General features: G+C 47.4%; 1 protein-coding gene across 1 annotated transcript in view; it reads right to left on the bottom strand.

Moving 5' to 3' along the window:
* efl1 (elongation factor like GTPase 1) overlaps positions 1-16762 on the bottom strand; it is a 64614-nt gene that overhangs the window by 7702 nt on the left and 40150 nt on the right. The window contains 4 exon segments of the mRNA XM_048263235.1: positions 2051-2235; positions 3368-4347; positions 13036-13183; positions 14199-14330. Of these exon segments, the coding sequence (XP_048119192.1) occupies positions 2051-2235; positions 3368-4347; positions 13036-13183; positions 14199-14330 (1445 nt within the window).

The raw sequence follows: 16762 nt of genomic DNA, 5'->3' as shown, positions 1-16762 counted from the left end.
AATATGACTTGAATAGAAGTTAGTTAGTTATTAACAATTAATTGATAAACTTTTAAAATACTTTGAGCACTGATGCAGTCAGCATAGGCCTCTCACATTGTTTGCAGGTAGCCTACATTTCATTCCGTTTTCGATGGTAAACGCAAAACAGCGCCAAAACAACCACCGGTGGACAATAAGAGTATTACATGTGTACTGTTTGACTCGCCATAGAGAATAAATGGGAAAAAAGCGGAGGTTTTAGTATGACGATGTTGTACTCCCGTGTGGGCCGGATGCTATATACTACGGACATGTCTTGGGGGGCCACCCAAAATGAGGTAGTTTGGGGACCACTGGTCTACGCTGTCATCAGGAGCATGGCCTCTATGTCCAATACTTGCCAGACCGAATCAATAAGCCACATGCTGGGTATTTTCATACATTTGTAACACTTTTCTGTGCCGTGGGTTTAAAGACAGCTTTCACAGTCTATAATGTTGACACTGTGGTATTCAAGTGTAATGTAATGTCTTCAATAGTCTATTAAAATCAGTGTTAATGTTACTCTAAAAAAGTGAGCAAAACCATAATAAATATATAAAACGTCTAACGCTTTCAAACAGGAAATCATACTGACATGACATGTATATTGTTGAATGTATGTACCTATTATAACACCTCCGGTATTGTTATACTGAATGAGAGGGGAAGGCAGCTTGTGTACAGGTTCACTATACTAATATTTATTGAATGTTACATACGTGCAATATACTTATCTGTATCTTATTTACTACTCAAAGGATTAATTACTAATCATCAAGGAGCAAAGTTTGAGGAGTTGTGGTTGTTAAATGATGCAAGCATGTGTCACCATTTACATGCACTATTGGGATAGAAAACAAAGGCGTTGAGTGAGCGGAGTGCTTGTGCCTCCTGGGTGTTTCTGACATCCCAAATTGGAAATTGGGATAAGACAGACACGGTGCAGCAAACTTGAATTACTTGCAAAATTAGTGGCAATTACATGAAAACAGTTGTGCTTCAACAACTTGAACTATGTGAATCTATGCTGTCTATGATGAGAACATAGAATACCAACCGCATGTAAAATGTAGTCTACATATTAAAGCAAAAATGGCCGCCAGACATAGTATATATACTTTTTTGATCCCTTGAGGGAAATTTGGTCTCTGCATTTAACCCAATCCGTGAATTAGTGAAACACACACAGCACACAGTGAACACACAGTGAACACACAGTGAAGTGAAGCACACACTAATCCCGGCGCAGTGAGCTGCCTGCAACCACAGCGGCGCTCGGGGAGCAGTGAGGGGTTAGGTGCCTTGCTCAAGGGCACTTCAGCCGTGGCCCAATGGTCGGGGCTCGAACCGGCAACCCTCCGGTTACAAGTCCAGAGTGCTAACCAGTGGGCCACGGCTGCCCCACACATTATGACAGCTTGGAATCAATGGCGTTCAAGTTAAAGACAGCTGCCTTTCCCCACAACAGAACCTCATTCTCCTCCACAGTGAAGTCAATAGCCCATCAGCCGAGTCACCTGCTCTCGTGATTCCGTTCCGCCAACCTGCACACACCTTTGGTGTGCGGGGAGCCAGATCGATGTCCTGCGCTCCACGAGCTGCCTGCACCTGTCAGGCTATACGAGGGAAAGGAGATGACACTGTATATGGCCAGTCTAGACCACCTATAGATACCCACATCTGCTCTGCACCCACTAACCTGGTGCCTCCCTCTGTCCAGAGAAAATGAGAGGGATGGAGAGAGAGAGAGAGAGAGAGAGAGAGAGAGAGAGAGAGAGAGAGAGAGAGAGGGATAGAGAGAGAGAGAAAATAATAGGGACTCACAGCGACCTGAGTTCAATGACAGATAAGTTGAAAAGTGTGAAGAAAGACAAGAGGAAGATGACAACACAAAAAGACAAGTGCTAGACAGAATAAGTGGTCAGACATGAGTGGCTGTGTGTGTGTGTATATATGTGTGTGTGTGTGTGTGTGTATGTGTGTGTGTGTGTGTGTGTGTGTGTGGCTCAGGCTCTTGGTCACTCACCTCCCAGTGGCTGAACATGAGCTGGGGGCTGGCCAGGCCGCTGGTGCGCTTGCGGATCTCGTCGGCGAAGCCGAAGCTCTCGGCCACAGGCAGCACAGCGTTAATGATGAAGACCTCGGTCCCCTCCTTCATCTCCTCGCTGAGAACGCGACCCTCGCGCTTGGACAGCACGCCATAGACACGGCCTGATTGGGGTGTACAGAGGGCAGAGGTGTAGGGGTTCAGTCAGTCTGAGCCGGGTGTCGACAGGCCTTTCCAATTCCCCAAGTTAAAAATAGAGCCTGACGCACTGGGGGAGCTGAGAATATGAGGAAGTGTCGAAGGAAGCAGGGTCTAACGCATGTCAAACATTTTGCCCGCCTTAACAAAGAGGCGAGGGGGGACGAGCGCTGCGTGTTGACACACAAGGATAAAGGTGGCCGCCTCCGACCTCTCTGTCTGGACGCTGACCCTCCTTCCCCTTGGAGGCGAAGGCGAGCTGTCTGCAGCTGCAGATGGAGTTTGGCTCTTTATCATCATGTTAGTGGCCTCTTGACAAGACCTTTGATGTTTTTTGCTCAAAAAAAGCAATCTGAGGAACATTAAGAGAACATTACGAATCCAACAGTCCTTTTCTTCAAAGATATTACTGATAACTGATTATCTGGATCTGCCAAGGACTATACAAATGAAGACCGCTATCCATTAACATGATAACTTTCCTATTGGTTTTAATGATGCACCTAAGCTCATTACGATGTGCCTAAAGCACCCAGGCATAAAAGGTCAAATATCACTGCCAATAGCAAAAAAGATGAAATTGAATAAACATTAAAAAATAATGACGCAGTCAGTAATTTGTGCCACTGCTAAATTATTCATCTGCTCCTACTCCTGTCAGTCCACTCCATTTTCTCAGAGGTTATCTGCTCTCAATGGGCAGGATTCCTTTTCCCCTCCACACATACACAATGCGTATCACTTCTATGTTCTTAGCAAACAATAGGCCTTTTGTTTCAGTTGTCTGCCGTATGACATCACCCGCCGCAAAGCATGACAGGACCGCAGCAGCTTCCAATTAGGAACTGGACAGAACCATTTCCTGTCAGAGCGGAAACCTCACTCTGCACTGGGTGAGTAAGTTCGTAAGACCCTCACCCCCCAAACACACACACACACACACACACACACACACACACACACACACACACACACACATCACACACTCTCCCATCAATGGCACATTACTGAAATCTGCGGCTGAATGCTGACCTTTGATGCGTTTCAGTCGCTGCAGTAATTTAAGTTGAGTTGAGTTAAGTTAGTTAGTCGACTTACCCAGGACTTCGGCGGTGGCCATGATGTCGCAGGTGTACATGGCGGCCATGAGGCGCTGGGGCTTGGCCTGGAAAGCGTAGCGGCAGGCTTCCTTCACAGCGGCGATGAGCTGGCCCGAGACCGGCCCGTAGCAGTCCATCGAAGACGATGCGTCTGGCCGCCGTCTGCTGCTGTGGCCGCCTGACGAAGAGGCATCTGGCTCGGGTGCCCCCTGCCTGCCAACAGAGTCATTGGCAGGGGGCACGGACTGCAGAGTGTCCACTTCCCCCTCCATCTCATCAACAGAGTCCAGTCGAGAGGGCAGTACGGCCGCCTTCATGTCCCATCTCTCCACTGCGAAGCAAACACCCATCAGTGGCTCCTCGCACATGGGCCCCGACAGAGTGGCCAACTGGAAGCCGCTAACGATGCTGTTGTCATGGTCACGGAGTGCCGAAGGGGCCTGGGTCCGGTCCCTGTCCAGATACTGCCATACCGAGGGCCGCTGGTAGCCCTCCACGCTGTTCAGCAGGATGTTGGGGCCATAGCGACGGGGGCCGAAGGACCAGATGCGGTCGACGGCGTCCCGCCACTTATGTCCCTTCAAGTGGCTCTCAAGCGTCTCCTTGAAGTCCTGGATGGACTCCAAGGTTTTCTGGTTGATCTCCAGGGCCTTGCCTTCCTTCACAGCAAGGCTGAACTGCTCCATTGTTCGGATGAGCTCACCGTTCTCCTCGAGCAGTCGAGTGACTTCCTCAGGAAGTGGTATTGCCCGCACCCCAATCGTGGCCATTTTGTTGGAGGTGGTGAGCGTGACCAGGCCAGTGGGATCCACCTGGACCCCATCGGGGTTCTTGGCCTGCTCCTCTTTCACCTGGTGGATGGCCACCTTGTGCTGCCTGCCCATCTCCTCGTTCACCATGTCTACTTTGGGTGGTCGGATCACCGTCTCACGGAACGGGATGATGGGCTTGGAGGCACTTATCTCGATCTTGGCAAACCTGACGGGACAAACGAGAGCATACTGAAATAAATATAAATGAAAAACAAACGAGTTCTCCAAGGCACACACAGAGATGAGACGACACAGTACACACCCAAAATCCAACTCCATATGGCCATGTTTACAGAGCAAAATTGCACAACGATCGGAATTCACTTTTTGAGTGAGCTCAAACTATATACGTCATGTATTGAATGCCAAGTACGTACTCTTGGATGAAGGAATGGTAAAATGGTAAAAAAGGTTTATATGATTCAAAGATATGCAACCACATGCAGTATAGCTTTTTCACCGTAAACATGTAAAATCCAGCCAAAGACAACTGGAAATGGTTCTGGAATTCACCTCCTCATTTGCAAAGGAATAAAATGACCTTGATTGAAAGCTGCTGTTCATCACTGAATGGATGTTAGCCAAGAGTAATGTTTGGACTCTGTATTGACTGTTACTGAAGTTATTGTGTGCTTTTCTAACTTGTAAAGCATGACAGTTTTTTTTTTTTTTTTATCTCGGACTACGTGCAGTGACCTGAAGTCTGAAGCACAGCGAGGCATGCAGAATTGGGCTACATGATGACACTGGCGTTACCTGGCCGTTGCTAATGAGCTAATCACAGCTGACCGGGTGATTCTCTTAAATAGAGCAGACGGTGGAAATGTTTGCCAGTCCCTTTGCAGACAACACGAGTGAGGCTTTTCCTAATCTATTTAGCTCTAGACAGTCATAAAACAGGTTGGAGAGCAGATAATCCTTTCGCGAATGTTTACTTAAGAGACTTCGTAGGAATAGGAACAGGCCTCTGCTGTCTTGTTTCTGCTACTGCATACATTCTCACTGCATTATCCTTTCACACAACTCCACAACAAACACACCTCCTGCTCTATATATGCTCTGGGACACACTGCAGCAAGAGAGGCTTCAAAAAATGAATCAAGCATTTGTCAAAACCCACTCTAGTGAAGATACACTTAAAACAGAATGGATGAGAAAAAAAACCCCACACATAGCACATTTTTTAACCTCCAAATTCGTATCAATTTATGTTTGAGTGCCTGTGTCGGCTCCCAAATATAAAACAACTAATGGCTCTGTGGCAGTGTGAGGTGCTGCTCATTAAAACCAGTGATGTAGGGGTTCTGTGTCAGCCCGGTTTCATCTACCACATAAATGGGCAAACCTCCTGGAAAACATGACTGCGGGCTAATTAACAGAGTATATATTTATACAGAAGATAAATATAAATATACACACGTTTTTCCCTCTTATTCAGAGTGAAAGACTACATTTACAGCAACTGTGGAGATCGGGTGTGATTAAAATACTCAGACACAACTACCACTGGTCAATACTTTGTCCAGCTTATCAATGGCGTGACGGGCCAACGGAAATGATGATAACGAGCGTGAAACAAAGATAATTAATCCCCTCAACAAAATGTTTCCTGAAACCACAACAATAATTACATGGACAGGCTTAACTCACTCTGGTTGCACTTGTTGGGATTGGGAGGGGTGTGTGTGTGTGTGTGTGAGTGTGTGTGTGTGTGGGGGGGCGGGGTTAGGTTGGGTCACATGATCTGTCAGTTGACCCATTTCTTCCCCAGCAGCCTGTTGACTGTGATGTCATCATCCTGTGACTCAGGAGGGAGGTGGACAGAGAGGGAGGGGCTGTTGACCTCTTTCTGGGCCCTGATTGTGCATGGCCACGAGCCAGTCTACCGCGTCACGGGGAGCCGTCGTGTATCAGCACACATGACCTCACAGCGACGCCGCGACGCGGCCAGTGATATTTTTAAATCCCTCTCGTTGCCTCGCGTGCTTAGCGCTGCTAACGGCCTGACCCCTGGCTTTTCAGGTCAGGCGCGATGACCCGGTCCTAACCCTCCACCTGCCAGCTGAGAAGGCAGTCGAGGAGGCTGTCTAGTCAACTCTCCCGAGTCTCCCATGTAATGCTTCGGCCAATCGCAAGCCCTGCCTGCCACTGCAGGCCACACAGAACAGCCTTTCAGCGTCATGTTTGGCTGACCAGGCCTTTCACATCTCAACTAACCAATGGGCCGCTACTTCAGGGCAACCATGTCTTTTGCCAACTACATATACAGTAGGTCAAATGTCTTGTATGTTTTCATATGACTTTTTCTTGCACAAGGAAAAAAGGGTATCGGAACTCCCCCTATTTCCACCGGTCCCGTATTTCCACCGTCTTGCGTGTATGTGTCACTTAATATCCATTTCTATACAAACCAAGACAGCGGACTCCTAAAGAAACGCAACCACCCACAACATAGGTGTATCTAAATTAGCTATGTACCAAAAATTACATTTTACCGTGACTCGAAGAGCTGTAAACAGTGTTGTAAGGCTGCGTGTACACAACCGCTTGGAGCTCCAGTGGAATTTTAATTTCATGACGAGAATTCTCGGTCTAACCGTTCATGTGCCGTTGAAACGGTGTAAATAGGCGACCCATCAGGACAGCACTATAACTCCGAGCGTGGTAAACAAAATCGGATATTTCAGGCAGTAAATGCTCCCGTTAAGAACCAAACCAGATTTTGTTCAAATCTACACACCTATGGCTACTGAAAAATATAAGGTTTATTTAGTAAATGTTATTTTGAAGTGTTCTAAAACATCGTTGTTTTAGAATTTCTGAACAAAAGTGGTGATAATTGGGGGTGTTACGACAGACATCTAGAGCTTTAAGTGTCACGCTTTGGGCTTTCAACTGTTTCCTTTTCGGGTGCTTTGCTCAATGGGGGTGCAGAGCAGAGCAGTGCAGAGCGGAGGGAAAATCAATGGCTAACATCGTGTAGTTCATTCCCTTGCCTCGTCACTGTAACAACTCACACAGGGGGGTTGTCTTGCCACCACGAGGGGAGGGCAGGTTAGAGCTACAAGAACGTGGTAATTGCCAGAAGGGAACAGACCTTTTGGAGTTGATGGGCTGATATGTCAATTCTGTGTGCTTCGGCGTCAAAGCGAAGAGGCTAACCCTGGACGACTCCGCGTCTGGGGCTTAACAATAACACTGTCTGCAATTAAAGCACCATGAAAGCCCTGGTGGAGACACCGCTGTCGATCAATAGCACCCGGTGAAAAGAGAAGGAGAGAGCAGGAAGGAGCACGAAAGTGCTCTCGGCTTTATCCGTGTTAATGTCACCAAGGCACCCAATCAGACCCTCATTCCGCACAGAGCTTTGTATAAAAATAAGAGCTTGTTTCAGTGATGGGCCCGTTGCTTGTGCTACAACAACGACTGACAGACTTGAGTGATCAAACGGTGGAGCATCCCGACATAAAAATGGCTCTTTTGACTTCTGTAGGAGAGCATGGTGGTTATAGTCTGAAAGTTGCGTGCCGAACATGGGAACAGATGTTTTGAGCAACAGCTGGACACGGTCACTATCTGCTGTGGTTGCCCTTCTGTGGTCTGCTTGTTTTACTTCTCCTCTGTACAGTTAGAGCAGTGTTTCCCAAAGTGTGGTCCGTGGACCACTGGTGGTCCGCAAGCTATCCCCAGTGGTCCGCGAGCAGACGTGGTAAAATATAATGTAGATGAGTTTTTTGCTATATTGAATCAACTTGTATGTAAATCCAAACAGGTCTGCAATACTGCCTATGTAAGCTACACCAGTTTAAATTATATGAATCCTCTGACACAATAAGCAAGCTGCAAAGACAATAAGCAAGGTGGTTCAGTGAGTAGGCCTACTGTGTAATATACTCTTGAAGTAGGTCTACTGTTTTTGTGTGTTTGTTTGTTTTTAGATAGGTGGTCTGTGAAGTTTTTTTATTGGTTAAGTGGTCGAACCCAGTCCCGATTCCACACCTCTGTGTTCTGCTAGTGGCAGACTCACGGGCCGAGATCGGACCAGAGGAGGGGGGAAGTGCTTCCAGGTCTCTGACTGATAGTCCCCCAAACCACTAAGAAGAACCAGCTGCCCGCTCTGAACTATTACATATCAAATGGGCCAAATGCCAAGCAGTCCATTTTCCTGAGTATCCTCTTCTTCAGGGAGATTTCTGGACTGATGGCCTAATGTCTGATATGAAGGATAATGGGCTCTGGGGAGTAAAAGGCTCGATAAATACTGTATAACTACAAGCAATGTTTTTGGATCCAGCAATTTAATTTAAACAATATCATTTTAGTGAGATGAGCTTTTTTTGAAGGGAAGACTATTTCGTTTTAAAATTTGGGTTGCTTTAATCCTCTGTTTACAATACTGAGCTAATACTCTCCTGGAAAAAAAATGTTTTTTTTTTTATCTTCATCATTATTATTATCAGCCTGCTAATTTATTAATGTAACACATTTCATTAAGAGAGCTCATTTTGAAAATGAGTGAGGTAAGGAGGGGAGCAATCTAGCTGAAGAAACACCCAGTGGAATCCAACTTCCCTTTAACAATCCGGAATGTTCACCTTCTGATCCCTGCATTATTAAAATTTCATCAGGGCCTTCAGAGAATACTTTGACTTTCATGAAGATTGATTTTTTCCTGCTCCCCCTTCGGTGTGGCAAATGGCAGAAACGTATTATCATTAGCCACCATATCCTCAAAAGCAACATCAGGCAGGTTTATTATTCATTTTTTTAGAGGGGTGGGGGGGGGGGTGGGTACACAGCCAAACCAACCCTCTTTGTTTATCCATGTCCAAAGATAGCCGTTTTGTTTCCATGGTGCCTTAATATGTCCTGTAAAACAACTCCTTTCCTGACCTTCATTGTCCGTTGTTTTTTTTTTTTGCCATATTCGCAGGGTTAAGCACATGCAAAGACACCTGTGACTCATTAAGCAGACAAACCAACGCCACTCTCACCAGTGCTTAATATGATGTAGTGCTAAAGATATGCAGGTGTGTGTGTGTATGTGTGTGTGTATGTGTGTGTGTGTGTGTGTGTGTGTGTGTGTGACTAGTACAAGGTAACGCTCAAGGGCGCACAGTCAGGTGCTGGCTAGCTTTGACCAATTACCCAACGATGGCGCTACACAAACAAGCTCTGGCATCTCTGGCCCCCAGAGCAAATGTAGCACAGCATGGCGAGGAGGCAAGGAGACCCGGTGTTCATTATCTGGCCAACGGTCATCAAAAAAACACCACTGTCAACCTGGGCCTTCCACTACATATACTGACAAGCTTCTGGACAGATATGCAGGCAATGAACAAAACGCTTAGCCATGTGGACACACATGCACACACACACACACACACACATACACGCACACACACATGCACACACACGCACATACACTTCTCAAATTCATTCTTTTTTATTCTTCTTCTTTCTCTTTTTTCCCTCCTTTTCCCCCATCAGTCAGATAGATGTGCTTGGAAAGGTGCTCTCCTCTCAGGCATTAGCCTTGGCTCTGCAGATGTGACAGCTGGGGTTCAGCCGGAGTGGAGGAGGTGAGGGAGGTGAGGGTGGAGGAGGTGAGGGAGGTGGTGAGAATAGAGGAGGTGAGGGAGGTGAGGGTGGAGGAGGTGAGGGAGGTGGTGAGAATAGAGGAGGTGAGGGTGGAGGAGGTGAGGGAGGTGAGGGTGGAGGAGGTGAGGGAGGTGGTGAGAATAGAGGAGGTGAGGGTGGAGGAGGTGAGGGAGGTGGTGAGAATAGAGGAGGTGAGGGAGGTGAGGGTGGAGGAGGTGAGGGAGGTGAGGGTGGTGGGGTTGGAGGAGGTGAGTGTGGTGGGAGTGAAGCAGGTGAGGGAGGTGAGGGTGGAGGAGGTGAGGGTGGTAGGGGTGAAGCAGGTGAGGAAGGTGAGGGTGGAGGAGGTGAGGGTGGTGGGGGTGGAGAAGGTGAGGGAGGTGAGGGGAAGTGGAGACGGGCACAGTGCCTCCCGCTCTGAGAGACAGACAGGGGCCACAGCCGAGGTGGCAAAGCACAGACACACAAGGGCTCCAATGTGTGTGTGTGTGTGTGTGTGTGTGTGTGTGTGTGTGTGTGTGTATGTATATCTGTATGTGTGTATCTGTGTGTATGTGTGTGTGTGTTGGACAGAGAGCTAGAAATGCAGTGCAGTGGCAGTAGGAATACCTTATTATCAACAGTGATGGTTTGAGGGACAAAGTCACACTGGCAAATCTGACACACATACACACAGGGTAGTGTCAGCTGGAGGGCACAGAAATACTGATATGCAAAGACAACAAACAAGCACCACAGAGCCCAAATCCGTAGACACACACATGCATCCTCATGAATACACACAGACACAGACACAGACACACACACACACACACACACCTGGAGACATCACATATTTGGAAGAGTGTGTGGGACGCTGGCATCTCTGACAAATCTAATACCAGCTGTCAGCCTGTCTCCAGCTCCAACAAACTCTTTATTCTACCTGCAGGCCAATCAGAACCCAGAGGAGATGGGTGAAGGCCTCATTCTCTTTTCACTTTCCCCCTCTCATCTCTCCCTCTCATCTCTCGCTCTCATCTCTCGCTCTCATCTCTCTCTCTCTGTCTCTCTCTCTCTGTCTCTCTCTCTCTCTCTGCTGATTTGGTTTGCTCTCTCTCTTTCCTCTCCTATTTCTCTTTGTTTGCCCCGCCCGCCCCCTCACAATCTCCTTGTCTCTCTACGTCTTCTTCTAAACCCGTAAACAGCATCTATCCATTCCTATTCCCTGCGTCTGTCTCCTGCCGCCATGACCTGAGCGGAGAGGTAAAACATCAAAAGCAATCCTCCAGTCAATATATAATCATAGGTAGGTGATTGCTGGTGAGAGGGAAGCTGTGGGGACAGGGCTTATCGTGGCTGCAGACCTGCTGTCACAAGCAATGAGCACCATATTTAATTTTAGAAGCAATCACCCTTCGTTGCGGTTGTCCTGCATTCTGACCGTACCATCACAGCTCTGCGTAATGACACACACAACGTAGCTCTGCTGAGAAGACGGCACTTGCACTAAACAAGAGGGATGTGTCGTGATGCAGATATACTGACCATTACAAGCCACTGCATCAGGACAGTAAGCAGGTCTGTATTAATGTAGTATCTGCCATTAAATTGAAAGTGATGTATTCAATCATATCCCAAATGGAAAAAAATGACATGCGAGATATATCAGTGGGGTTTTATATTCGAGAGATGATTTAATTCAAGGCAGCATGCATGTGTCAATGCAAACATCCCTTTGTACTCCTCTAGACAAACGATTCCCTATAAATCCACCCTACTAAATTCTCTGCCCTCTGTTTTACTGTTCTATCCTAAAGTTATATTTCAATTTGCAACTTAAAGCCAACCATCTTTTTCTGTGACAGGGTATTTATTTACACAAATAATAATTTAACCTGGCTCCTCAAAATACATTCATAACGGAATCTATCATGAAGTGACAGATTTTAGAAATTCCAACCTCATACTTAACAAGATTTTATTCTCATCCTCTAACTTCCACAGAGCTTTTATTTCAACTTCACAAGTCAGCATAAGTTTGTCACTGTAATTGACAGTATTGTATGTCACAGCTTCTCTGTTTCATTTCAACTTTGTCTGAAGTGAGACTTTAGCTTGTCACTGTTAATTGACAACACTGCACGCCAAGGATCTGGCAGATAGACAAAACAAACACAACACACATCATACTAGAGTCTAACATGTCTCCTGTAAGCATGCCTTTAACACTTAACACCGTTCTGATTTCCATAAAATATCACTAACCATTGTGTTGACTTTCTTGTCAGAAACAGGTGCAGGTTATATTATGCAGGAATAAAAATGAGTTCATTAAAGTACCAATATGAGGACAGAAGAACAAGCGAGAAAGTGCATGTGTGAGTGCAAGAGTGCATGTGTGAGCGTGAGAGTGCATGTGTGAGCACACGAGTGTGCATGTGTGAGTGCAAGAGTGCATGTGTGAGCGTGAGAGTGCATGTGTGAGAACACGAGTGTGCATGTGTGAGTGCAAGAGTGCATGTGTGAGCGTGAGAGTGCATGTGTGAGCACACAAGTGTGCATGTGTAAGCGAGAGAGTGCATGTGTGAGCGAGAGAGTGCATGTGGGAGCGAGAGAGTGCATGTGTGAGCGAATGTGCAGGCACGAGCGTGAGTGTTACGATAGGGTAGGGTCACATGGTAGGGCAAGCACTGACTTACAGGTAGGGCTTCAGTGATGTCATTACCTGTGGCTAATTAGGCTAAATGGAACACCTGTCCTGGGGCCTGGGCTCAATTAGTTCAGGCGTTTGAGAAAGACAGCGTGGCCTGTGAAGAGAGTTTGCCCGTGAGCAGGCAAACTTGGGCAATTTACCGTTTGTTTTGGATTTTAAACCACCACACCACAAAACTGAACATTTCAACCGCGCTTGGGCTATTCGTGAGGTGCGCCGAGAGCTATACCGGGTCAGCGAGAGCCACAGGTAAGTGACCTCTCGCTGGAGCTCTTCCGCTGACACGCATATCTCGCAATCGCCACCTAGGTCTTACTTCCACGCCTGTACACCACGTGAGGGCCAGTGTGTAAGGTAACGCTTTGGGGTTTTGGCGCTAACGCTATGCGGTGGTCCCGAGGCTTCAGCTAAGAAGAATACAATTTACCCTAGACACGAAGCTCAGCTTAGTTTGGATGCTGTGCCTTGGCCTACCCGTAACAGTGAACGTATGTGTGAGTGCGAGAATGAGCGCAAGCGTGAACATATGTGTGAGTGCGAGAGTGCACATGTGAGCCTTACCTCTCCCTGAGGTCGTCCAGGCAGCGCTGCAGGTGCACCTCTCCAGCGGTGACCAGCACGTGCTCCCCCGTCTCCTGGATCAGCACCTCAGCACACGGGTCCGCCTGGTTCAGCAACTTCATCCCCCGCACCAGCTTTGGCATCTCACCTATGTGGGCAATGGGCGGGCACACACACACACACACACACACACACACACACACACACACACACACAGTGTCATCATAAACTGTATCGACATTTGGCCAGACCATGTTAAGTTCAAACTGGCAACCTGCAGGATATACAGACACAAGAGGTACAAACAGACAGCAAGTGGTGAGCACAGTGTCCTTCCTGCCAAGGAAAATCAAAAACACACATGAGCACTCTTTTTAAACATATTCTCCTGCGGTTTTGCACTGTGTCTTGGCAAGAGCTCTCTCTCTCTCCCTCTCCCTCCCTTTCTCTCCCTCTCTCTCCATGTCTTCACAAAGGAAGCCTCTTATCTACCAACTTTGGCTATTGTTTTGAATCATTGTGCAATGTGCTAAATTATGATGGGTATGAAAAGAGTCTAAAGATGGATGGCAAGGCACATAAAAGTTTAACATACAGTTAAAAAATGATGCTCCCCCAACATCTGAAAATCAATATCTAAATGACACAACTGTTCTTAGAACTGATAAATTAATCTGAGATTAATGTGTAAATGTATTGTCAGCAGCTGCAACCACACATGGTGACGTCTTTTGTCTCTGTCTGTGAAATCTCCTCGTATTACTTCATCCTCTGTGTGCAAACGGACACATACATGTCAAATGATCTGCCGAAAAACATTACCAGAACCTAATTTATTTGGACAGCCGTTATACAACACGGACGGCTGATGAGCACGAATAAACTGTAAACAAGCTAAAGAGGGAGAGAGCTCCATCACAAACAGATAAGCAAATATTCCACTTCCTCTATGCAAGCTAACGTGGGGGAAAAGGAGGAGAGAGATAAGGGCAGCAAACAGCAGAAAAACCCAGAGCTGGCAAAAACAGCAGACGAACGAGTGAAGTGAGACAAATGGAGAGAATAAGAGAGAGAAAGAAAGAAGACTGTCACTATCTTCCTAAACAGGGATGGGGTTCAGCCCTCGGTAGGGTCACTTCCCCTGTGACCATGGTGGCACTTACTTGGGTGCTTGGGCTCGATGGCCACTCGAACTATGGGGGTGGCCTCGAAGTTGAGTGGGGTGAATGGAGGACAGGCCGGGGTGGTGGAGACCGTCGCAGACTTCAGGATAAAGTCCTCCATCCCTCCAATACCTGAGAGTAGAGGAGAGAGAGTGAGAGACACAGAGAAAGAGATGGGGAGAGAGAGAGGGAGGGAGAGAGAGAGAAAATGAGGGGAAAAGAAAGGGAGCAAATAGAGGGCAAAGAGAGAGACAGAGAGAGAAAGTAAGAGAGAGAAGGAGACATGGGGGTTATTAACAGGGGAGGCAACAATTGGCAACATCATTTGACTAAAGAGTGTAGGGACTTGAGCAGGAAATGGTGATTGTATGTGAGGAGAGAGGACAGGAAAAAGCAGAGCTCTGCTCATTGCACGGGTGCTAATTTAATGAAAGGTCCCATCTGAGCGACACACTGCGCTAATCAAAAATCTCCAGGGTCCAACTCCATAGAGACACGGGTCAATATGCTGACCGCCGCAGCCTCAGAGCAAACGGGAGTGCGTGCAGAGCACTTCAGGTCCAAATGAGGGGCGTGCCACTTTACATGCACCGCGTGCTTCGTCCAGCACAAATTCAATTGCCATTTACATAACATTCCCCTGATGCCGACCGCATCTGACCCCAGGGATGGGAAGTGGGGGCGCACACACACACACACACAAAACATATCACACACACATATGGTGTGAGCTGGGCGCTCGTTCTGCACGCTGCAGTTTGCATTTGCTGCCCAGACTCCTTTCTTCCCTTTTGAGTGGACTTTTGACTGACAGGGAAAATAACCTGACATCTTACCAATCGTCCAATGGCAGGCTGGGGAGCCTTCACGGGAGAGGAAGCGAAGGAAGAAGCTAGAGAAAAACAATGACGCCATGGTTCTGGTCAATTCTAGAAAACCTGGAACCTCACAAAAACAGATGTACATACATGCACAGAGTAGACCTCTGTTCCGCTTCATCAGAAACTCATCAGAAATATTGCTGGCTTGCGTCTACAAGCGCCCCCCTTTTCGTTCGTCCAAATGCCTGTTAGTTGTTTGAGGATTGGCCTATATTTGGCATTGAAAATGGAAACGTCTTTAGACATAAAAAAAAAAACAATCGATTCAATGAACTTATGTCTCAAAAATCGAACAGGATTTTTTCACAAAAGTGACAGCCCTAATAATTACATTCCATTGCTGGGAGAGCATTCTGAAACTCTCAAGCTCAACCTGCTGTAGCTCCTCAGAGCCACAGAGAACGTTCTGGAACTCAGCAGGGCTATACCAGGTGCACAACTGAAGCGTTCTGTTCGCAGAGTGTAAAAGTCGTTTTAGAAGACTCTCTGCTCTCTGAATTTTTTCGACAGTCCGCGCTGCTATTACATCTGGTGTAGCCAGTTCCATTGATTACAGAGGAAGCTCATTATTGCAGCAGACGCTCCACGATCGGAACACTTCAGTTATGTGTGTCTGGTGAACGGAACGTTTCGGTTACGTGCCTCGTGTAGCCTGTCTGGTAGGCTGCTGCTGACCACTTCACTGCCGCCAGGACCATGCTTGGAATTACTGAGGGGGCCAGTGCAGTAAGAGGTACGATCCTATTTAAGAGCCAACACCTGCAGGCACTAAAACAATACAATAAAAAGGGCTTAACTCTAATCGCGCTCACGGTTTTAATACCTCTGCCGTGTCTGTAAACGTCAGGCGTCCCCCCCATTTTTCCCTGGACTCTGTAACACAAGACGGGCAGCGGATCCGTCTCAGGAGATCGGTGTCTGAGGCCACGGTTGACATCATGGACGCGGTATTACCCGGCGAGGCCGGGGCGGTTTGTGGCCGAGTGATTCACAGATACTAAGTAAAACAAACAGAATTCAAGAAGACCATCAAAGCCTGGACATTCACACCAAGGGAACAATTAAACATCTGAGGGTCTACGATGGCTAGGAAAAAGCCAGACACCCCATGTTGAGAAAACACACCCCGAAGAGGGCCACCATCTACCTCCCGAAACATTATGGGCCCGAGCATGGCTGCCTGTGTAATGAAAGACAGCCTTTTTATTTTACATGGAACAAGAGATACCCCATCACTGTGGTGGGGGAAGCCAAACTCCTGAGCCAAACGTGAATAAAAAGGAAAGAGACTTCTTTGGCTAAAGCGGTCACATGGTGCACTGCCTATCATTAGACGGGTCAAATTGAAGTCAGTCGCCATGGTGTGTTTAGATTACACTGAAACACATTACTCATCAGGAGAGCTCTCCTGGCTGACCTGCCTCTCTCACATATCTGTAGAAATCCATTAAGCTAATCCTGCACCGAGCTTCACACATTTTTGGATGAAGCCCTTGCGCCTTTGATAGATACGTCCCCGCCGAGAGCTTGTCAGCGGGGTTGGGGAGTAACGTTGGTGCCCAGGCCTCGGGTAGCTGGTCTGCTGGCACAGATGGGCTGGAGGTGAGCAGAGTCCCCCCTGGCGTGACCTCACTGGGTTGGCCTGCTCGTTTACGGGCAGCAGAGGCGGGGCGATGCGGTGGT

This window comes from Alosa alosa, chromosome 14 (assembly GCF_017589495.1).
Source record: "Alosa alosa isolate M-15738 ecotype Scorff River chromosome 14, AALO_Geno_1.1, whole genome shotgun sequence".
Lineage (NCBI taxonomy): Eukaryota > Metazoa > Chordata > Actinopteri > Clupeiformes > Clupeidae > Alosa > Alosa alosa.
Note: the sequence above shows the minus strand (reverse complement) of the source record. Positions and strands in the feature narration are given on the sequence as shown.